Genomic DNA, 25,045 nt, shown 5'->3' on the forward strand with positions numbered 1-25,045 from the left:
TGAAGGGAAGAGAGCTCTTGTCAACCTATCAGTCAAATATATATTAATACAAACGCAGTATAAAATAAGCCATTTTTTTTTTTGAAACAATAAAGTACTGAAGCTCTGAAGCCTCCTATTCCAACCTGGCTGGATGTCAAAAGAGCTGCCCAAGTGTACCACCCATGGCATCAAAATCCAAACCCAGGATTTAGCAAAGCAAAAATAAGATTGTGGTTTTATACTGTATGCTTCAATGTTCAGAAATAGCTAGTGAAGAGTTATTTTAATAAGCATTAGAATCAAACTTTTTCCTCTTTAGCGTTCATATGTAAATCTTAGATACTTCCAAATCACTTGGGAAAAATTATCAATAAACACAGCAGAGTTTATTTTGTTTTACTGAAGAGGAGGATTTATACAACAACATTCTAGAAAAGGAAATAGCTCTTATCCCTTCTGACTTACTCACTTTTCTTTCAATCTTGGTTGTTTAATTTTTAAAGATTAAGTGGTAAGAACCTTAGATATCCTTGGCTCCCCTATAATGGATAAGAATTAGATTATTAAAATATCAGAGTGTACGTCAGCATTGGTGGAGCTGGGGAATGGGGGCAGGTAGAAATCAGTTATACTTTTGCTTTACCTTGGTTAGTTTATAGCACTGCTCTGCAGTACATTCTGCTTTGCTAGTTGGATTACTCAAAGCAAAAATAATAGGCCGTTCATTGAAGGCAGCCATATCTTTGAGAATTTGTTCTGAGAATGCACCACCAATTGCAGCAACTCCTAATGTAGAAATGAGAAACCAGTGAATAGACTATTATTGGTTAATTAATCTAAGAAGTTCATGCCCTCAAAACAATAAGAGATGTCAGGTCACTGTCTAAGAGACCCTAAACAAACTATAGAATATTTGCATTAAAGTGAAAAAACAGATAAGTTTATTAATGCCAATGATCTTTAGGGTTACAAATCTATAAGTATCTATATAAAAAATCACAGATATAACATTTGGCTCATCATACATTGAGTTAGTGACCCATTTACCAGGTATTTTGATTACAAACATATCAGGAAACTAAAATGTGCCTAATACTTATTATTTCTCTATAAACAACTCTATGAGTATATTCCAGTCTCTCAGGCTATAAAGTAATTATGTTTTATAAACCAGCACTAACACTTAAGACAATCATCCAATTCCATTGTAAAATTGAAGTATCACTCAATGAAAGAAACCTAACAGAAGAATAAAGCAATTAGCATAATGGAAATGGAAAAAAATCATATTCCTAATAAATTTTGTTAAAAACAACAATAAAGGCTTATTGCTGTTTTTGTTATAGCGTATTTGCTTTCATTATGATTAACATAATTGTTCTCAATACGGTCATCTGTTTCACAAGAGCTTCTAGCTATATGAAGTATAATACAAAGTAAAGACTAACATCATATACACACAAAAATAAGGCATAAAGTTTTATAACTTCAACTGAGTTTTTTTAACCACATTAAATTTGACCATATTAAAGATCATATGTGCACATGCACTGTGTAAGCTACTGTGTTAAGTGCTATGAGGATTATAAGTATGGTCCTTGTCTTAAAGGAGGGTCCAGTTAGTTCAGTGTTTCTCAACCTCTGGGATATTAACATTTTGGGTTGGATAATTCTTTGTTGTCAGGGGGCGGGGAGGGCTTTCCTGTGCATTGTAGGATGTTGAGCAGCATTCTTAGTCTCTACCCACTAGATGTTAGTAGCCCTGACCACCCGACCCCCGACCCCTCCAAAGTTGTGACAACCAAAAACATCTACAGACATTGCCAAATATTTCTTTGGGGGCAAAATCACTCCCATTTGACAATCGCTGTTTATCTGGAGTTATCAAACCTGGTGAAGAGTTCATTATGCCAAGGATCAACAGGTTGACCGAGTTAGCAGAGGGGGACCCCCCACTTCAGCTGAAATCAGTTAAGACTGAAAAGACAGTAAGTACTAAATTTATAAATCTAGGTGTCCATGGGGTACTGTTGATTCAGTGAACGTGTAATTGTGTTTGTGAATTCCAAAAGTAAAATTTCAAAAAGTTAAATTATGCCTCAAAAATCAGTATGAAAATGAATCAGGCCAAAATGGGGTCAGGGTAGGGTTTACTGGAAAGAGGGAGAAGTTTACCTATGAGGGCAGTTGGTTTTATTTCTTGAACAATGGCTTCTAGGTTCTTCATTTCTTCATGTTCATGGGCAAATTCCTCCTTCTCTTGTGTTAAGGCAGCTCGTCCCTAAGTAAAGCAAATAAAAAGAAATGTTAAATCTGCCAAACGTATGTGAGCCAAAGAAATTTCAGAATATTACACATATTACCGGTATTTGTGTTTAACGTCTTCATGTATCATGTGTTACAGCTGTTCTTAAACTCTCTTCTCCAATTATTGGAGTATTCTTTCATTCAGTCTTTCAACAAATACTGTGTCTCAGACAATGTTCTAGGCAATGGGGATGTAACAATGAACAAACTAAAGTCTTTCCCTTTCTTAACTATTATTTAATATTAAAAATCTTGATTCTACAGACATTTGTGAGAAACTGGCACTAATAAATAGCAATGCGAAATGTCATCATATATATCATTTACGAAACATTATTTGTGTTAAAAAATACTGTCTTAGAATGCAGAGCTGGCTTTAGCCACAGCACTTCCAAATTATGTACCACTGAGTAAAAATAGAACTTGATGCCATATTTATATCACAATTTGATTTTCTGAATAAGAACTAGCTTTGTGTATTTTTATCTTAATGTTTTGTTTATGAATGTATCATGTATTATCTAGGAAACATCTAATTATAATTTTCTAGCTGCAAATTTTTAAGATTTTGACTTAAAATAATAAAGCACTGCCTAATGTTATATCGTACTTTATGACTTACAAGTTCTCTTCATATATTTCATATGATCCCCTCAACAATTTTAAGAAGTAGGGCAACTATGGGGTGCCTGGGTGGCTTGGTCAGTTGAGCGTCAGACTCTTGATTTCGGCTCAAGTCATGATCTCAGGGTCGTGAGATGGAGCCCCTTCCAGGCTCCGAGCTCAGTGGGGAGTCTGCTTGAGATTCTTTCCCTTTGCTGCCCCTCCCACCCCACTCCTGCCCCCGCCCTGCTTGCATGCACTTCTCTCTCTCTCTCAAATAAATAAGTCTTGAAGAAAAAAAAAAGAAATAGAGCAACTAATTAGAGTCATTTTACATGAGGAGACAGAGGCTCTGAGATGTTAAGGGACTTGCCCAAGGCAGATGCTGGAACTTAGTCTCTAATAATACAGCACAGGAGGAGAAAAAGCTTTACAAATGGTATGTTTGTTTTGGTACATTTGTTTTTAAATGGTATATGTCAGATTGCTTATAAATTGTTACCCCTGAAGATGTTACAATTTTCTTGTTTTGAAAGGTTATTACCATTTTATTTCTGTTTTTAAAGATTTATTTATTTTAGAGAGAGAGAGAGAGAGAGAGCAGGGGGAGGGGCAGAGGGAGAGGGTGAGAGAGAAGCAGACTCCCTGCTGAGTGTGGAGCTCCACAGGGATCCCACAACCCTGAAACCAAAACCTGAGCCGAAATCAAGAGTTGGACGCTTAACTAAGCGCCCCTAGGAGCCCCTATTTCTGTTTTTAAAATACACATGGGGTCTGCTTGGGATTTTTCCCTCTTCTTCGCCTTTCCCCTTTGACCCTCCCCCTGCTCGAGCTCACTCTCCCTCCCTAAAATAAATAAAATTTTAAAATCTAAAAAAAATAAATAAAGTACTTAGGATTATGCCAGGTTTTTCTTTTTTTGTGTGTGTGCCAGTTTTTAACAAGAGCTCAACATTAGTTGTAGTTGTAACTAAAATTATTGTGAAGAAGAAAAAAAGTCATAATTGCAACAGTTATAATTTTGGCACATTTCTTACAGTTATCATCATTAGTCATTTCTGAGTTCTAAGAGGTTATTTATCTTACCTTTTCTTCTGAGACACTCTGAAAAATAATCTTAACACTAACTAGAAAAATACCTGTATCCTCACATTCACTGCAGTGTTATTTACAATAGTCAAGACACGGAAGCAACCCAAGTGTCCATCAAGAGATGAATGAATGGATAAAAAAATACACACACACATATACATACGCACACAGAGAATACTATTCAGCCATAAAGAATAATGAAATCTTGCCATTTGCAACAACATGGATGGACCTTGAGGGCATTATGCTAAATGAGATAAGTCAGACAGAGAAAGATAAATACCGTATGATTTTACTTATATGTAGAATCTAAAAAAAAAAAGGAAGAAAGAACCAAAAACCCCAACAAACCTGAATTTATAGATACAGAGAACAGATTTGTGGTTGTCAGAGGTGAGGAGTGGCGGGGAGAGGGAGCAAAATGGGTGAATGGGAGGTCAAAAGGTATAAGCTTCCCATTACAAAATAAGTCAGTCTTGGGGATATAATGTACGGCTTGCCAACTATAGTTAATACTGTACTGTATATCTGAAAGGTGCTAAGAGAATAGATCTTAAAAATTCTTATTACAAAAAAAAAAATTCCAACCATATGTGATGATGGTGTTAACTAGAGTTACTGTGGTGATCATTTTGCAATATACACAAGTATTGAATCATTGTGTTGCATACCCGAAACTGGCACAAAATGATATGTCAATTATATATCAGTAAAAAAATCTTACTTCATTCAGAATGAAATTTGAAGCTTACTATTTCACATTCGCTTGAGAGAACATTTTAGTTTTCAGTAATATTAAATTGAATATAGTTAGGTCATATTCATCTTATTTATTAAGAAAAAGTCAAAAGCGTCATATAAATTCAGTTTCCACTTTTATCAGGAAGCATCAAATTGTTCAACAAAACCTATCTATCATCATAGGCTTTATAGAATTAGTTATAAGTCTAACAACAAATAGCTTACACAAACCTAGACTGATTTCATGAGTAAACACTAAATATTCCCAGTTTTACTTTTGTATTTATGAGACAAGATTTTTTTAAAAATTGCCTTTTAATAATATAAAGAAATGTATGACGATACTGAAATCTTTACAACTCTCACCAAACTGAGGGGAAGGGCTCCCTGGTGCCCCCATCCTCGTCTCTCTTAGCTTCTCAGCCAGGAAATCTATTTCACTTACATATCTCGATTACAGAGGTTAATTCAACATTATCCTAGTACATAAACAAAGGCTAGGTCTAATGATAATTTATTAGTCACAAATGAAAAAACAAAGCCATTTGGAGTACCTCAGAATTCCCTCCAAATATTGTGATAGTTCAGACTTTGACTCAAGCCCCAATTCCTCACCATCCATTTCCTGTGTCAATGTTCTTTGTGCTGTCTGACAGTTCCTTCCACGAAAGGCAGTTTTTATGCTTTCCAAGCTCTTGTCTTTGGACTTGAACATGTAATTTCTTTGGTCAATAAAATGTACGCTGAAATGAGAGTGTGCCAGTTCCAAGCTTAGGCCTTAAGAGTAATTGGTGTTTCTGCTTATTCTCTTGTGCCTTTGCCATTTGTGCTTTAAAAGTGCGTCACCTGGCTAGCCGGCTGGTCCAACGAGGATGAGAACCTTGTGAAAAAGACCTAAACCCAACCTATGACTTAGAGCCACCTAGCCAACATCATCAGAGCTACTCCACCTAGCCCTCAGGGGTGTGAGAAATAAATTATTATTGTTGTATGTCACTGAGGTTTTGTGGCTTTTGATAACCCAGCAATAGCTGAGTGATACAGGAGATAATTTTAATTTTGATTATACATTCCATCATTTCTTTTTACTCACTGTTCTTATCTGTTGCTTTGGGAATAAGAGGTTCCCTTTCCTGAAATGATTTAATGAAAGGAAAGCTTTTGCAATCTATCTGCTACTTCAGTGCTCTTATTACTGCTTAGTTATTTGGCAAAAAAAAAAAAATAATAATCTTGCATTATTGGAAAAGAAGGAAAAATTCTGGTCTTGGATAGGAATAAGAACTTGGAACCATTTGAGAGTTACAGTATTTAAATTATTTCTGAACTATTTCTGGAAGTCATATAAGCTAAAATTCATGACCATTTTTGTTCTCACAACAATGAAATTTCTAGGACAGGTACTAAATAAAGTTGCAGCTTGGGGAGACATATTTCCTGGGAATAACAACTTTTAGCTTCCAGCATTCTAAACTAAACACGACATAGTTTTGGCTTGTTGCTCCTTCCCAGAAATGCATATACTCTATTTCAAGTATAACGGCAAGAAGTTAGACTAACGTCTACCTGAGGCTCTATATGGCAAACGCTACAGAATTCCAAATTGCTTTTGGCATGGTTCCTGCACACTTGAGGCTAAAGGGCTAAACTAGATCTTGCAGCCAGAGTTTCTACTTTCAACACAGCGATCACCAAGCTGAGGAACCTTCATAGGATCCTGAGGAAGAAAATGCATATCACGAAGTAGTGGCCATATGGCTCTTCCCGAGGCTTGTGGTAGTGCTCTTTATTTATTTACTTGAGAGAGAGACAGAGAGCAAGAAAGAGCACATGAGCAGGGGAGAGAGGGAGAAGCAGGCTGCCGCTGAGCAGGGAGCTCAATGTGGGGCTCCATCCCAAGGTCCTGGGATCATGACCTGAGCCGAAGGCAGACGCTTAATGCACTGAGCCACCCAAGTGTCCCATGTGTCTAGTTCTTCTACGGTTTAAAGATTTGCACTTCAGAATGTTTTTATATCAAGGGAACTTTAATGTGTACTACGTTCTCAAACAGAGAAAAAGATCCTAGGATAATTATTCAAACTACTCCAAACTGGCTAGAGTCACCTCAGCACAATGTCTCGAGAGCTGCTGAGAAAATGCATTAACTCTTAGAGAAGACAACGTATCAGAGGGTTTGCCTACTGGTCTTTTTGATTTTCCACCTGACAAAGTGTTAAGTATTATGCAAATATAATTCAATAAATTTACTATAGTATCTGAAAATGTCATATTACATTTTTTTAAAGATTTTATTTTTAAGTAATCTCTACATCCAAAGTGGGGCTCAAACTTACAACCCCAAGATCCAAAGTCACATGTTCCACTGACTAAGCCAGCCAGGCACCCCTTGAAAATGTCATATTAATTTTACGTCCAAATCCTGAAACCCTTTTCATGCTATGGTAGAGAATCCTAATTGTCCACCAATATTCATGCTCTCCTTTTTTAATTCTTTTTTTTTAAGTTTTATTTTTGTAATCTCTACCCAGTGTGGGGCTCAAACTCACAACCCCAAGATCAAGAGTTGCATGCTATTCTGACTGAGCCAGCCAGAAACCTCGTATTCTCCTGGGTTTTTTTTAATTATATTATTGTGAAAATGCAATATGAAATCTTAAATCTTTAGGTGTATAATCTCTTTTTTAAAAAAAAACTTTTTTCATTCACTCCTTTTTAATACTAAGATTTCCCAGTTTTGTCCAATCACATTGCTACCCAGGTGGAGACTATTTCTTAGACTTGTTGCACCTAGAGTGGCATGAGACTATCTCTGGTCAAAAGGATGGAATGGAAGTGATGTGTGCAACTTCTGACACAGCCACCTTCCCTGCCATGTTCCGGCCAGCCCCCACCCTCTCTCCCCAGCTGGCTAGGACAGTGAGAACTGGAAAGCTTCTTTGTACCCCGGGAGAGATGGATGCACAGATGCCTCTCTTCTGCCTACCTCTATACTATCAGGTGACAGAGAAATAAATTTTAACTTGTTTAAGTTACCATATTTTGGGGTCTCCTTCTATATCAATTTAACCTAAAATCTAACCAATCCATACCTTTAGGCTAGTAGTCTCTTCATTTCATCTCTGAACATAGCACACACACAATCAGGAGGAAATTGCTTTGACAAACCCTTTTCTTCTGGGAAGGCCAATGACCAAAACATTAAAACCAAGAAACTGTCTATACATTTTTAAAGATCCAAGGCAATGTAAATTCTACCATTTCTCCATACTTAAACAATTGCTTTTTATTCCCAAATTCCTGCTTACTGCAATTTAATACAATTTCTTTTTGTTTAATTTTGTATCAGTGCCCTTAAGTAATCCTTTGTGTTGGGGGTGGTGCCTGGGTGGCTCAGGTGGTTAAGCATCTGACTCTTGGTTTCAGCTCTGGTCATGATCTCAGGGTCGTGTGATCGAGCCCAACCATGGACTCCGGCACTCAGCATGGAGCCTGCTCATCCCTTTCCCTTTGCTCCTCCCCCCGCTTGCACGCTCTCTTCTCCCTCTCTCTCTCAAATAAATAAAATTTAAAAAAAAAAATATTTTGTGTATTTGAAAACAGATACTGAATCACACTGTCTCCTTTCCCAGGTGAGGAACCCCAATGTTTTTAATCTACTTTCCTACTTGAACCCATCTCTCTTCCCTATCACGGGAAGTAGTGCTCTGGAATGTGACCTCTAGAGCACTACTATTAGTGGCTCAACTGAACTCTCAGATGCTCTTGTTCCCCTTTATATACCACACAACTGAAAACTGCACTCCATCAAAAGAATAACCAATGTTGAATATGGTCAAGGAAGACCACACTTCCTAGATCTGGCTTTAAATGTTGTATTACTGCATTCTAGTATCATGTTTTCTTCTTTAATAACAGTAAAATATAATCAGTCTTTCCTTGGGATTTACATCAAATAGAAAGGAGAAACCCCACAGAAAGGATGGTGAGAGAAAAGAACATTTATAAAATTTTCAGAATTATCAATAGAATAGGAATAGGAAATACTAAAAAAAGAGGAAAACACACCACTGCTTTATTTTAAAAAGTGCTTAGGCTTGTCAAACAGTAAGATTCCACACAATCCATAGAAAAACAGCCTGGCCCAAAGCATCTGGTGTTCCCAGTCTGAGAAAACAACCAGTTTTTGACCATTCAACTACTGACAAACTACATGACAAGGCAAATACATCCAAACTGCTTCTGGTATACAGTTTAAAATAAATTCACATACAATCTCCATAAAAATGGCAATCTGTTCATTTTGATTAGATCACCAGGCAAGAAGTAGCCTCCCACGTGAGAAAATAAAACTAGCATAAAAGTCTTAGAAATGATTTTTTTTAGCAGCTGAAATAACTGAATTCAACCTGGTACAGCATGAACTGTGCTGCTGCAAAATGCAAACAAAAGAAGGGGGTCTTGTCTATTTATATTGAATGGGGACCTGCAAATCCATGATGTAAACTGAGTTTAGAAGACGCTGAGTAATCTGAAAGTGATGGACATGATCCCCATTCGTACTTCAATAATTCAAAGTATTTTCCTGAGACCTATGTCTCAGATTATCCAAAACTGTAAATTTTAAAAAAATTTTAAATGTAGGGGCATCTGGATGGCTCAGTTGGTTAAGAGTTTGCCTTTGGATCAGGTCATGATCCCAGGGTCCTGGGATCGAGCCCCACACATTGGGCTCCTTTGCTCAGTGGGAGCCTGCTTTTCCCTCTCCCTCTGCCCCTCCCCCCGCTTGTACACCCCCATTCTGTCAATAAATAAAATCTTCAAAAAAATAAAATTTTAAATGTATTTTACCACGTTGTCCACACAATTCATTGCTGTCAATATACCATTAATTTGTGATAAATGTTGTTGGCTAGGAACTTGAATAAATCACCAGTAGCAGAATGCATTCTAAGAGCCAACAGCAAATAAATTTATGTTATTCCTGATAACTACTCATGATATTCAGAAAAGTAAATAAAAGCTCCCGAGTGAGACACAGAAAATACCATCTACAAATGCTGGAGACAGAACATGGGACTAAGGCTCAGGATCGCAGTCCCCAGGCTCTTCCCTTTACTCATGACCTAGGGCATATCCTTTGAGACGTCCATGGATGCTGATTTCTCCATCTATTGAAACAGTCTGGATTAGTGAGGATGACAGTGTGATGAAAAGTGAGCCAGACCTGAACTTTCCAAAGCTAAGTGAGCACCAGACTCACCTCAGGAAAGAGAGATTCCTGAGCCCTGCTTTTAGATATTCTAATTCAAGTCCAGGAGGAGGCTCTGGAATCTGGGCCTATTTTTTTAAAGTCTCCCAGGTGACTAGGATGATTACCAGTTTTGAGAATCACTGCACCAAACAATTTATCAGATTTCTACTAGATGCATTTTAAAAAGATATGTGGTATGTTTTCAAAAATGTATAAAATGATTTTTCTTTTACTAAAGAAGAAAAGTTTCAGAATAACAAATTATTAATCACAGATTTCTAGTACTGCTTTTTTTGACTGACAACTTTAAATTATTTAATGAAAAATATCGTTAAGCATCTGCCTTCGGCTCAGGTCATGATCCCAGGGTCCTGGGATCGAGTCCCACATCGGGCTCCTTGCTCAGCAGGAAGCCTGCTTCTCCCTCTGGCACTCCCCCTGCTTGTGTTCCCTCCCTTGCTGTCTCTTTCTGTCAAATAAATAAATAAAATCTTAAAAACAAATTTAATGTGGTTTAAATCCCCTATATTTCCTGGAATGAGAAGCAAATCACAAAGAAAATGGATACATATTGTATGAAAGGCAAAGATGTATGCTTTCAGCATGAACACTTTACTTTCTGAATCACACCAACAGCACGGCTAGCTCCCAGCCAACCGAAGCCAGATCTTGACCATAAGACATCCACCCAGTAAGAAACACAGATTACCCACAGCCTCTCCCCCAAAGGATTGATTCTTGCTGGAGATTTAGGAAGGCCAGGAATCATGAAATGGAATACTAGCACTACCGAAAGCCTCTACCTGCCAAAAACAGAAGAATCAAAAGACAAAAATAAAGGTCTCTCTGGTAATTTCTATACCATTTTCAAAGTCTATTTGAAGATGTGGTTTAGAAGAATAAACTACTGGAATGTGACCTCTAGATCGGCAACATTAAGGCGAATGCCCACACCTTCATGAAGACTTTCTGTTTTCTGCACCAATGGCTCATTTTCCTCCTTCTTGCAAAATCTGATTGGGAATCCACATTCTTTACCCTACTCCTATCAGCTGGATATGGGTATAGAAGACTTCTTTTCTGTTCATTCCCACTTCCAGGATCCCTTACTGAAATGCTTTTTGCCTTCCTTTGGCAAAGTGCACATAGGCATTTCTTATCGAAGAAATCCTAAATCCTGTGTGTTTCTCTTTTTTTACGAGTCTTTAATTATACCAAATGTATCACGGATAGCTGAGAATTTCTTTTGAGTGTTATTATTTCTTCAATCTCCCCTACCCCCTTATTTTGTGCTCACTCTTAGGAGAGGACAAAAGATACGGGCTAGCCGTACTGAATTACCACCTTTTTCAAAAGCACAGATGTTCTGGTACGGGTGGAGAGGATAGGTGGCAAAGACCATCAAGATTTGGGGTTAGCACTTCCTGACCCAGAATAGGTATAAAAAATTAACTATGGATTGTTTCTGATAAATATTTATTCCTTCCTACACACAGGTGCTAGAGGACTTCTTCCACAAGTGCTTTTGTTTGCCTTCTCTTGGAATCCACGCCTGCTTGGACGTTTGGCCCCATGGCACTGGCCCAGTACAGCTGCCAGGTCATCAGTTCATCAGAGATGAATCGGGCCCCTCTCTGCATCTATAGACAGGGCCCTCCTTGCGGACTGCCAATGCCATTTCACTGTCAGAATAATTATAATCTGGTCTGATGATGATGGAACTCTATAAACGAGGCAACCACACACCATACTTTTTAGTTTTTGGTTTTATGTCTTTAAAAAGTGAAGGAGTTTGGTATATTTTTCTGTATTATAAACAATTACATGACAAGTTAGTAAAATTAATAAAATGATTCTTATTGGTTCTCAGGAGAGGTTGTGAAAGTACTAAGGATAAAGAACAACAAACAAAAAGTCATGAAAATTTGAAAGCAAGATTATATTAATTTACTAGTTATCCTTAGACTTAGTTCCACAACAAAAATCAACATAATTTTGACTTTTTTTAAAAACTTGAAAAAAAAGTGGTAAATTGAAGCTTCATGTTTCTTTAATATTAAATAGCGCACAGCTGTTAAATATATAACAACCTTTTAAAATGTAACTTTATCTTGGCAAGCAGAATATATGCAGTTCTTTATTTTGGCAAGTAAAAGACATGAGGTAAGAATGACTGATTAGGTCTAGGCAACAAACTTCACAGTTATTCTAAGTATTATAATCCATGGAATTTGGAGTCTCAGTTCAGTAAGTCTACACTAAAATTATTTGAGATGCTAAAATCTGTATATTTTTATAAAGATTTCACATAAAAATGTCATTAGAAATCACAAAAGAAATCCATAGTCACAGACTTTCACTTTTTAAGATATTTACATGTATTACATCCCTAAATACAATGCAATTTGTATAGCTTTTTCCATGGCTCCAACTTTTTACATGCAGATATTCCTGAAATCTTTATCTCCAGGAGCCCAGACCCTTATCCTGAGCATCAGTCTTGTACCTCTGATTGCCAAGGGGACATCTCCATGAGATGTGCAAAGGTACCTTAAACTTGCTATGTCCAAACTGGATCACGTTATCTTTCTCTTAAACTTGGTCTGTTCGTTATTCCTTTTCAACAGTAATGGCCACATCATTTTCCGGACACCCAAAGAGTCCTGCTAGATTCCTGCCTGTACTCTACCCTACTCCTCCTTCCATATTTAGTGGTTACTAAGCATGCCAATCCTATTTGCTAAACATCTACTGAATCAAATGTCTTTCACTCACCCCCCATAATCACTGCTTTATTTCAGGCACCAATTAATTTTTATCTGTATTACTACAACAGCTTTGTGACCAGTTTCCTTTACTCAGTTACACCTCATTTCAATCCATCCTCCACAATGCCTAGATTGACAAGACACAAACCTCCTCTGTATAAGTTGCTTCAATTGCTCATTGCCAGGATTTAGAAGAGCCTTCTGCTTTCTTTCAAATCTAATCCCTAAATACCTCTTACAGTGAAATGTTTCTTTTTGCAAATGCTGTTCTTCTGCCTGGAAGACCATTCATCAATCAATTCATTTATTAACAAAATATTTACTGTCAATTATGTGCTAGACACTATGTAGAGCTTTGAAGACACAGAGATGAAAGACATGATCCACAGGTTCAGCCAAGATCTCCTAGCGAACTTTCCACTATACTTCCCTGTCTCACTTTCAGATAGGAGGCATTTCAGATGTTCATGGAGACTCAAGATAAACTCCTAACTCTTCCTTTCAAACTGAGGTGAAGAGACACCTTTTCTAGCAACCCTCCTGGCATTCTCATTATTCTTGTCAGTGCAGCTGGGAACATCATTTCCAGGGCACCCCTGGCACTAAGGACATATTTCTTTTCTTTTCTTTTTTAAGATTTTATTTATTTATTTGAGACAGAGAGAGAGAATCAGAGAGAGAGAGAGAGAGCACATGAGAGGAGGGAGGGTCAGAGGGAGAAGCAAACTCCCCACTGAGCAGGGAGCCCGATGTGCGACTCAGTCCCGGGACTCCAGGATCATGACCTGAGCCGAAGGCAGTCGCTTAACCAACTAAGCAACCCAGGTGCCCAGGACAAATTTCTATAACATTTTCATATAGAGACATAACTTTCAGCTTGTTTTGAGTTTTTCCCACTAGTCTGTGAGCCTCCTGAAATCAAGGGATTTACTGAGTCCCAGAGCCTGACCCAGAGGTAATTTCATTCAGTAAATCTCATTTCATGACCATAATATGAGTGGCCACAATGTACAACTTTTTCTATTTATGCTGATTCTTGAAAGCCATAGCAGTTTTTAAGTCAAAAAACTTTAAACTTTATGCTTTCTTATATATTATAAAAAATTACATTTCAAGTTAATACAATTAATAAAATGATTATTTGGTTCTCAGGAGATATTGTAAAAGTACTTCCTGTCTTGTTTTACTTCCTTACAGATACTCATTAGCCACAAAGAGTTATGCATACACTCTTTAAAGCAAAGTCTGTATTAATTAAAAAAATTTTTTATAGCTCTAAAAGAACACAATTGCTAAGAAGAATTTGGAATATACAGAAAGGCATTAAAAATAATGTTTTAAGCTAATACATATTTTATACATTTACTTCTGTAATTTTATATGCAATGCAGTGTTTTTTAGATTTATTTATTTATTTGAGAGACAGCGTGCATGCATGCAAGCAAGGTTGGGGAAGGGGCAGAAGGAGAAGGAGAGAGAGAACCTAAAGCAGACTCCTGCTGAGCATGGAGCTCTACACAGGGCTCAATCCCATGGCCCAGAATCATGACCCAAGTCGAAATCAAGAGTCAGCTACTTAACTGAGTCACCCAGCCAACAATGCAACTCAATTTTTAAAATAAAATAGTAACATATAACATGGTCTTTTCCTTTTTTCATCTAACATTATATTGCTAATCTTTTAATGTTATTTATTGTTCTTTAAAAAAAAAACCTTAAGACTGTATATTCTATTCATCTGGCTACTCCACAATTATTTCACAATCATCCTTTATTTAGGTAAACACAACATATTACTTTTTTTTTCTTCAGCTAAGACAGCATATTACTCTTATAATGGCTGTATAATAAAACATATCACTATTCTAAGTAATGCTGTGATAACATCCTTAAACATAAAACACTGTGGCACAAAAACAGACACATAGATCAATGGAACCGAAGAGTTTGTTGTCAATCTCCAACAAAGCAGGAAAGAATATCCAATGGGAAAAAGAGTCTCTTCACCAAATAGTGTTGGGAAAACTGGACAGCAACATACAAAAGAATGAAACTGGACCACTTCCTTATACTATACACAAAAATAAATTCAAAATGGATTATAGACCTAAATGTGACACAGGAACGATTAAAATCCTAAGGGAGAACATAGGTAGTAACTTCTTTGACATTGGCTATAGCAACCTCTTATTAGATACGTCTCCTGAGGCAAGGGAAACAAAAGCAATAATGAACTATTGCGACTACATCAAAATAAAAAGCTTCTGCACAGCAAAGGAAATAAACAATGAAACTAAAAGGCAACAAAATGGGAGATGTTTGCAAATGGCATACCTGATAAAGGGTTAGTATCCAAAATACATTAAAAAAATTACAAAACTCAACACCCCCAAAATGAATAATCCAATTTAAAAAATGGGCAGAAGACACAAATAGGCATTTTTTCAAAGAAGACATACAGATGGGCCAACAGACACATGAAAAGATGCTCAATATCACTCATCCTCAGGGAAATACAAATCAAAACTACAATGAGATATCACTTCACACCTGTCAGAATGGCTGAAGTCAACAACACAACAAACAACAGGTGTTGGCGAGGATGTGGAGAAAATGGGACACTCTTGCACTATTGGTGGGAATGCAGACTGGTGGAGCCACTCTGGAAAACAGTATGGAGGTTTCTCAAAAAGTTAAAAATAGAACTACCCTATGATCCAGCAATTGCACTACTAAGTATTTACCCAAAGAATACAAAAATACTAATTTGAAGGAATCCATACATACACCCTGATGTTTATAGAAGCATTATCTACAATAGCCAAATTACGGAAACAGCCCAACTGTCCACTGACTGATGAATGGACAAAAAAAGATGTGGCATCCGTGTGTGTGTGTGTGTGTGTGTGTGTGTGTGTGTGTGTGTATTCATATATATATCTGGATGAGATATGCAAAGGTACCTTAAACTTGCTATGTCCAAACTGGATTGCATTATCTTTCTCCTAAACTTGGTCTGTTCGTTATTCCTTTTCAACAGTAATGGCCACATCATTTTCCAGACACCCAAGGAGTCTGGCTAGATTCCTGCCTGTACTCTACCCTACTCCTCCTATATGTATGTATGCATAATGGAATATTACTCAGCCATAAAAAAGAATGAAATCTTGCCATTTGCAACAACATGGATGGAGCTAGAGTATTATGCTAAGTGAAATAAGTAAGTTGGAGAAAGACAAATACCATATGATTTTACTCATGTGTGGAATTTAAGAAACAAAACAAATGAGCAAAGGGAAAAAGAGAGAGAGGCAAACCAAGAAAGAGACTCTTAACTACAGAGAACACACCGATGGTCACCAGAGGGGAGGTGGGTGGGGGATGGGTGAAATAGGTGATGGGGATCCAGGAGGGCACTTGTGATGAGCACCAGGTATATGTAAGTGTTAAATCACTACATTGTACACCTGAAACTAATATTACACTGTATGTTAACTAACTAGAATTTAAATAAAACTTAAAAAAAGAAAAAAAAAACGTAAAAGACTGTGTACATCTCTAGCCTATAAGATATATTCTTACAATGGAAACTATTGGATCAGAAGCATAAAATTTTATTTTTTATTTATTTTTTTTAAAGATTTTTATTTATTTGTCAGAGAGAGGGAGCACAAGCAGGGGGAGTGGCAGGCAGAGGGAGAAGCAGGCTCCCCGCTGAGCAAGAAGCCCAATGCGGGACTCAATCCCAGGACCCTGAGATCATCACCTGAGCCAAAGGCAGATGCTTAACCGACTGAGCCACCCAGCCATCCCAGAAACATAAAATTTTTAAGGCTTTGGATACACATAAGCTAGTTTTCCAGAAAGTTTGTACACCTTCACATTTGCTTCTTCTATATTACATTCCTGAAGTCTGTGCTTATCACTGGTTATTTTAAAAATTCACCTTCATGTAGAAAGGAAATTTACAAGTATTTTTTTCTGGCGGTTTAAGGAAGAGTGTTTAATGTGCACAGATGGTAAAGAAGTAATATTAATGTCTTGTAACTATGTAGCAACATGGTCAACCTACCTAATCTTATTTGGTTCTCACAATAACCTACGAAGTAGTTCCTGTTATCTCTATTAGAGCTGGGGAAACAACCTTGTATTTAACATTGAAGCAGCCCATTTATTAAAGCCCTTCTCAAATATTGTTTTTTTTCAAACCCTCAAGAATTTAGTCAAGAGAAAGTAGCAGGCTAAAGAGTAGCTATTTCATCATTTGTTCTTTTTTTTTCCTAGTTAGGGTGCAATTTGACAGACAGCCCTTAATAAAAGGAGCTATACCTAGGCGTTCAGCTGTACCAGCACCAAACTGCCTCCTCTGGAGACTAATTCAAATGCACTGACAACCCATAGAGTTGTTAGGGGCCTCTGTACTTCACGGGTCAATTCTGTAGCTGAGGCAGTCTTCTTTTTCAGAAGAGTATCAGTATTATTGTATGACATGGTCATTCATGCATAATGGCTATGCATTTAACACAGTGTTGGGGGTAGGACAAGTGGAAGTAGTAGTAATCTTTGAGATGGGCATCCAGAATGGCACATTAATTTTTATTCAGTTGAAAATGACAAATTCTTACCTTAACTATTAATCCTTTTGAGTCGACCAACCATATCTTTTTCATGGCTTTCTCTTTTGGTAAACCCTCTTTATTCATGGCCATAACAATCAAGTGTGCAATCCCTAAGGCAGCCTGTGAAGGACGTTATGAAAACAAAACTTTAAAAAGTTGTTCCACATAATAACTTATCAAGAGTTATGCTTCACTCCATTTTATCTGTGTTAATAAGAAAGAAGAGAATGGATCTACTGACCGAAACAGTTATATTCATTCATTTATACTGGGAGCCAAGTATTTCTGTCACATTTGGGGTAAGCTAAAGGACAATTATTTACTTTTCTTATCACAACAGAACCACTATTATGTGGCTTGCTCTATAGCTACAGATAAACCAGTGATATCCTTGACTGTCACCATCTTTAATCCTATTAATGCAATTAAGATTTGCTCCAATGAGGAAATACTGAACTTAAAAGAATGACCTGGTCAGCCTTGCTTATTGGACTGTATTGTTTATTGTTGGGCCCCAGCTCCTCTAATTGAATTTGAAGAATGAAGCCTGGTCATTTGGATGGGAACCTGACCAATTAGACAATAGAATAAAACCCATAAAATCTCTGTTCCCAAGCATTTATTTACTCTATTAATTTGGACAAAGAAAGTACTGTGAAATCTCTTGCAAGATTAAAGGAATCAACTTCTTTGGTATTTGATAAATTTTGTGATAATCTGTGAATGTCCAAGACCTTTTCAGGGACAAACAAGTGCCAGTTTTGAATCATCCAACCATGAATACCTCTGCCCTGCTGAGTATTAAGAACTGGCCTGTACCATTCATCAAAAACCCTTTGGAAATTCAAAGAATTTGAACTCAAAGAAGTTGACTAAAATTAAATACAGCATGTAACAGCCACACAAATAAAAAACTCAAATTTTAATAAGATGTAATTTAGCCTTTTTATTTTGACGTGAAAATGAACTTGTGATTTATATTCTGAATACTCTGACATGTTTACATCTTGGCATTTAAGTATCAACTTTGTGTATTTCATTTTAAGAACAAGTAAAATCAAAACCAACTCTACACAATTTCTACCAGTGTAATACACTTAATCAAATTCAATTTGTTTTTTTTTAAAGATTTTATTTATTTATTTGATAGAGAGAGAGACACAGTGAGGGAGGGAACACAAGCTGGGAGAGTGGGAGAGGAAGAAGCAGGCTTCCTGTGGAGCAGGGAGCCCGATGCGGGGTTTGATCCCAGGACCCTGGGACCATGACCTGAGCCGAAGGTAGATGCTTAACGACTAAGCCACCCAGGCGCCCCAATCATATTCAATTTGAAAATTTAAAGCTTCTTAAAATATATATAACCACAAAGTATTTCTCCATTCATTACATTCTATAATTCTGAACAGATCTGGGCAGTTTTCTCACAAGAAGCTCAAACTCAATTGACATTTTAATTTCTATTTTGGGGGGTGAATTATCACTGGAGTCTAGTTTTCTTCTTTCAAATGATTAACTCATAGCAAAAAAGAACAGAAAACAGCCTACTTTTGTCTTGCTGCCATCTCCTTCCAGCAACTGTAAATGTTTTGGTTCTTTTGCATGTGAACAGTTATAATGCACGACAAGTCTCCAATTCAAATATTTTTCTCTTAAAAACTTGTATATTGTTATATAAGTGCGCAGTGACTCGTGAGTCAAATTAAGAAAACTCATATGTGTCACTGGAGGATACTAAAAGCATCAGATATAATAGCCTAAATACTTAAAGGCTTTTATACATAATCACACAATGTAAACTTTTTTGTTCCCGCAAAATATGAAAAACAAAAACCCACGCCACCATTTGATAATCTCCAGAAATTTAAGATTGTATAAAGTATACCTCTATACTAAAGTCTCCTATGACAAATGAATATGCCTCAACACTTAACTGGGGAATCTTTCAATAAAACCTATAGCCTGCAATATACTAAAAATTGAAAGAATACCTCAAACTTCAAATTGATGAATAATTAAGATGAAGTCTGTTCATTAATTTAAGGGAAAGAAAGTACTGTATAAGGCAGGTACCTCTCCAGCTCCTTGGAAGAGTATTGTTTGATCACACAGTTTGTTCTTGGTTATTCGAAGAGCCGCAAGGATGCCCGCCACTGCTACAGACGCTGTTCCTGAAACAAGTAAGAAATCGTCTGCAGTGATCCTCAAACAGATCCTGCCAAATCCAAAGCTTGCAATCTTTATTCACATCTTTAGCTCATCACACAACAGGGTAACCGGTACAGAAAGGGAACCTGCGGTCGTCCGACCCCATGATTATAGATGAGGTGAAATTCTCAGGCTACTGACATCAATATTTTAGGATAGCCACTCACTACTCTTCTTGATAATTTCCCAAAAAGATTCTGTGACTTAATGTGGTGATTTAATGCATAAGAGCATGGGGTTTGGATTCTTATGTGGACTCCAGCTGGATGAATTTAGAGAAATTATTTTGTTTTTTTGTTTTGTTTTGTTTTGCTTTAAAGATTTTATTCATTTATTTGAGAGAGAGTGAGAGAGACAGAGCACAAGCTGGGGGAGGTGCAGAGGGAGAGGGACACCCTGGGATCATGATCTGAGGCAGATGCTTAACTGACTGAGCCACCCAGGCACCCCTAGAGAAATTATTTTGTATATTAGTTCCCTCATCTGTAAATTAGTTGCACTGTGTGAGATAAAACAGTACTAAGCGCTATTAGATTCTCCCACCTAATTATTCTAGGGACTCTGAAACCTACTGCTGATCCCGTCTACACAAAGTAAGTGCATAGTAAATGCTTGCTGATAATGGTGGTGGTGGTAATGAGGTTTTCAATACATTTGGAATTTAATCTTTTAATCTTCAATCTGAAAAACTGACAGTTAATAGCAATTAAAATCTGATGTTATGTGTCCTTTAATTGGCTTCCTACCTGTAATAATCATGGGTGGATTCCAAATGTGCTAGACAAAATTAATGTAAAATTTATTTAGGATGAAGACTGAGTTGTTTTCATCATGCCCCAGGGTCACAGACACTTCACCAGTTCTACATTTACTACTTTGACATATAAGCTTTCACAGATCACAGAGCAGTTTTCTTGCTTTTAAACGTAATTACATAGCTCAACTACTTTATTGGCTCATGTCTGAAATAAAACTTTGGACCCTCCTGCAGTATTTTCCCAGCTGTATCTACATTTTACTCCTCTAAATAACACTCTACCTATAACGATTCCTAGATCACTCACCAAGGTAGCAAAGCTTAGTTAAACTTTAAACACCCATATCTGGTTTAAAAAAAAAAAAAAAGATTTAGAATAGGTTTGATGCATGACACAATGATGAAGTGTTACATATGCCAAGTACCAAAGATGAATTAAGCATTTTACCATCAGTATAGTATGTTTGTTCTTTTCAATTCTTTGGTTCTTTGTTTCTTTCTTGTAGAATTTGGTAGTCATAAATAAGATCACAATAAATGATAATTATTGAAGACTGTGTGTTGCATGTTTTTTATTTAGAAACAATGTAAAACATGAAAATAAAATGCTTGCAATTTTGAGCCACTATTATAATAAAGTATGAACTGTGGTAAGTCATACATTAAGTAGAGGCTTCTCTTCTATACATTATTTAAAATGAAAACCTGTTCTCTTTGGGGAAATACCTAGCAATGGAATTATTGGATTATATGGTATTTATATTTTTAGGTTTGGGGGGAATCTCCATACTGTCTTCCACAATGGTTGCACCAATTTGCATTCTCAGCAACAGTGCACAAGGGTTCCTTTTTCTGCACATACTTGCCAACACTTGTTATTTCTTGTCTTTTTTATTTTAGCCATTCTGACAGGTCTAAGGTTATAATCTTATTGTAGCTTTGATTTGCATTCCCCTGATGATGAGTGATGTTGAGCATCTTTTCATGTGTCTGTTGGCCATCTGTATGTCTTCCTTGAAAAAATGTCTATTCAGGTCCTCTGCCTATTTTTAATCAGATAATTTGTTTTTTGGTGTTGAGTTGTATAAGTTCTTTACATATTTTGGATATTAACCTCTTATTGGATATATTTGCAAACAAATGAAAACACTAATTCAAAAAGATATATGTACCCCTATATTTACTGCAGCATTATTTACAATAGCCAAGATTTGGAAGCAACCCAAGTGTCCACTGAGAGGAGAATGGATAAAGAAGATGTGGTGTGTACACACACACACACTGGAGTATTCCACAGCCATAATGAGATCTTGCCCTTTGCAACAACATGTATGGACCTAGAGGATATTAGGCTAAGTGAAGAAAGCCAGACAGAGAAAGACAAATACTTATGTGTGGCATCTAAAAAACAAAATGTCCCGCTGTGTGGACATCGCAGGCAATAAGTTCTGGACAGGAGGTGAAGACACCAGACTATATTCCTGGGACCTGAGGAGCTACCAGAGGTTGCAGCGGCATGAATTACGGCATGAGATCTTAGCATTACCCACGGCCCCAGTGAGGGGGTGCTAGTAGGCCTGAGAACAAGTGATATCATAATTCTCCACAGGCACCAGAGAGAGAAGTTTAAGGCAGTCCTTATCTGTCAACCACCACAACCTCAAGTCTGCCTTCTGTGGGAGCTATTTTGTGACCACATGGACGAGGCGATCCACTGCACAGCGGCACCTTCTCCACAAAGGTTGTTTCAGGTAGAGGAGCCTACGGATGTCCTGTGTTGTGATGTGTCTTCTGACAACCAGTACCTGGTCATGGGCTCCAAGAACAGTGCCATGGTTTACGAGCCTCTTGCACTGAAGTTTGCGCGCTGTGTTCCTGCTGGTGAAGACCCAGAGGAGGCCAGTAGGCTGAGGGGATGGCAGCCTCCATGCCCCGATATCTCTGCCTGATCCTTGGTGGCCGGGCCTCTGTCCATTCCCTGCCCCCAGGACACACCTCACCTGTGCTCGCGGGTTTTTATGATATGGTGTAGGGGTTTTTCCTGTTATTATTCTTATCACTGATTTCTGGGTTTGGGTGGGGAAACTTGCCTTTATAATTAACAAACTAGAAAAGCAAAAACCAAAATAAATAAATAAATGAACAAACAAACAAAAAGTAGAGTCAGATCTATAAATACAGAGAATGAACAAACTGATGGTTGCCAGAGAGGGAGGATGGGCAAAATGGGGGAAGGGCAGTAGGAGATATAGGCTTCCGGTTATAGAATGAACAAGTCACAGGGATAAAAGGCATAGCGTAAGAAATATAGTCAGTGGTAATGTAATAGTGCCATATGGTGACAGATGGTAGCTACACTTGTGGTGAGCACAGCATAACATATAGCGTTACTGAGTCCCTGCGTTGTACACCTGACACTCACACAACATTGTGGGTCAACTATACTCAAAAAAATAATAAATACAATAAAATGAGAGCCTATGTAAAACTACAGCGATCTATGTAGAAAAGACAACGCGACAGACTCACAAGAGCTGTTAAATAGAAAAAAAGAGAGCTTTAGAGAGGTGTTAAGTACCCAGTGACTAGACAGGTAGTCCTTCGCTAATAGCAGCTAAAGCTGTCTCAGTCTCAGGCTTCTTGAAGGAAACTGGCCCAAAGTCTGGATCTGAGGGACTCTAATCTCCCTTCCAACCCTGAGATTCTATCATTTTAAGGGTCTCTATGGATTCTACCGGAACCACAAGATTTAACCAGCTGAAGAATCAAAATTGAAGTATTATCAGCAATCACTGTGTTTGTATTATCATTTTGATTTTAAATAGACCTGGGCATTTAAGAACAGACAGAATAAAATATTTCAGGAGATCCAAACTATAATGTGGTGACATCTTTTTATGGTTATGCTGGATCATTGTGTATTAAAAGCCAAGATGTTTTAAGTTTGTACATATTACCTCAAATAAGAGAAAATAAATCTGTCTACATTGGATGGCAGAGCCTTCTATTTAAAACATCTCATGAGGACATAAACTTCTCTTCATAGAATTGGTTAATAAAAATCAAAAAGACACTTTTAGCACTACCAAAAACTTAACTGAACATGATTCTTGCACATGTCCTAGACCTACTTCCTGGTACTACTTTGATTTAAATTTCACTACAGTCAAGGGAGTAAATGGGGCAAGACAATATTGCACAAAAATGCAAGTTTCACAATAAATTGTTCCAAAGTAATTTTTGTTTTGAGATTGAAAACTAAATTTTTAGTTACGCAAAGACAGGCTGAAGTTTATCTCTGTACTATGACTTTTAGAGTACTTAGTATTTAACACTGATCAAAGGATGTTTACTAATGCAGTAATTTGTTAAATCTGATTAGAATTACTATGTATAACTAGCAAAGGAGACTGATATGTAATCAAATAATTATAATCCTCATGTGCCATTAACTAAATAGATCAGACAGAACTAGAAGCAAGGGGAGCAGAAGTAATTTTGTTGAATCAGGGGCCACAGCATTAGGAGTATATGCTACCCGAGTACAGTATCAAAGGATTAACATAAGAGGTCAAGGACCTCCGACAGGGCAAGCATGTGCAAAGACATGGAGGCAGGCTGGACTGGCCAAATGAGGGACTGAACACATAATTTAGTTTTCCCTCCCCCAAATATACTCTACTAAAACAACAGAAAGACGATTAAAATAAAAAAAAAAAAAGATCAAGGAACCAGAAGAGGATAGTTAACAAAATTTTAGAAGCTAAAAGGCGGATGGGCAAATGGCAACAGAGAGTAGATGTGAAAAAGCTGAATTCTTGGCCAGCCATGGGGAATGCTAAGAAGCAATTGGATTGAGAAAGCAGAACTCTCAAAAGGCCTGGCTATAGGGGGCACCAAGTACCTCTGAAAGTGCGGATGAAGAAGAGGCGAAAAACAGGAGGCTGCTCAAAAATCTGCTGAGAAGTAGTTATAACCTAGGTCCATTTTTCTCACCTTCTAGCAGATGGCTAACCCTCCACACTCTGGAGGTTTATTTAAAAAACTACAAGTTTATTCTCTAGAAAGGATATCTGGATTGTAAGACAACAGACATAACTGTCAGGCATCAGGTATAATTGGGTGCAAGGGTGCCGTACTTGAAAACAAGAAGATTAAATGCAAATTTACATACTCAGTATGGAGGACCCCCAATCTTCCCCTACTTGGCTCAAAGAATACTGGCAAAAAGCTCATCCTAGCAGAAAGCTACTAGGGGCGCCTGGGTGGCTCAGTCGGTTGCTTAAGTGTCTGCCTTTGGCTCAGGTCATGATCCTGGAGTCCGGGGATCAAGCCCCGCATCTGGCTCCCTGCTCAGATGGGAGGCCGGAAGTCTGCTTCTCCCTCTGCTCCTCCCCACTCATGCTCTCTCTCTAATAAATAAATAAAATCTTAAAAAAAAAAAGAAAGCTAATGTCAAGAGAGAGACTGAAAACAGTGTAAGAGAAAAAAAAAAGAAGAAGAGGAGACTGGTAAGGAGGATTTCCTTAAGGAAATGGCTCAATCAAGTATCTTACAGTAACGACCCAGAATACAAGCTCCATTTGTATGCCAAGCCTCCCAAAATGTAAAAGGAGCAAAAACACAGAACACATATGAAACTGTAGGTATTATAGTGTTGCTGATGCTGGAGAAGCGTTATATACAATTATATCTAATATTCCTTCATATAACTGGT

At 37.4% G+C, this 25,045-nt stretch overlaps 1 protein-coding gene across 1 annotated transcript in view; it reads right to left on the bottom strand.

Annotated features, from left to right (window-relative positions):
- The window catches only part of ME1 (malic enzyme 1), a 193,544-nt gene that overhangs the window by 14,521 nt on the left and 153,978 nt on the right, over positions 1 to 25,045 (bottom strand). The window contains exons 8-11 of the mRNA XM_025861900.2: positions 19,437 to 19,534; positions 17,373 to 17,486; positions 2,158 to 2,263; positions 626 to 768 (exon numbers count right to left, since the gene is read on the bottom strand). Coding sequence (XP_025717685.1) covers positions 626 to 768; positions 2,158 to 2,263; positions 17,373 to 17,486; positions 19,437 to 19,534 — 461 coding nt within the window. The remainder of the gene's footprint in view (positions 1 to 625; positions 769 to 2,157; positions 2,264 to 17,372; positions 17,487 to 19,436; positions 19,535 to 25,045) is intronic.

This window comes from Callorhinus ursinus, unplaced genomic scaffold, assembly GCF_003265705.2.
Source record: "Callorhinus ursinus isolate GAN/ISIS: 27379988/994484 unplaced genomic scaffold, GSC_fseal_2.0 scaffold6, whole genome shotgun sequence".
Taxonomy (NCBI): domain Eukaryota; kingdom Metazoa; phylum Chordata; class Mammalia; order Carnivora; family Otariidae; genus Callorhinus; species Callorhinus ursinus.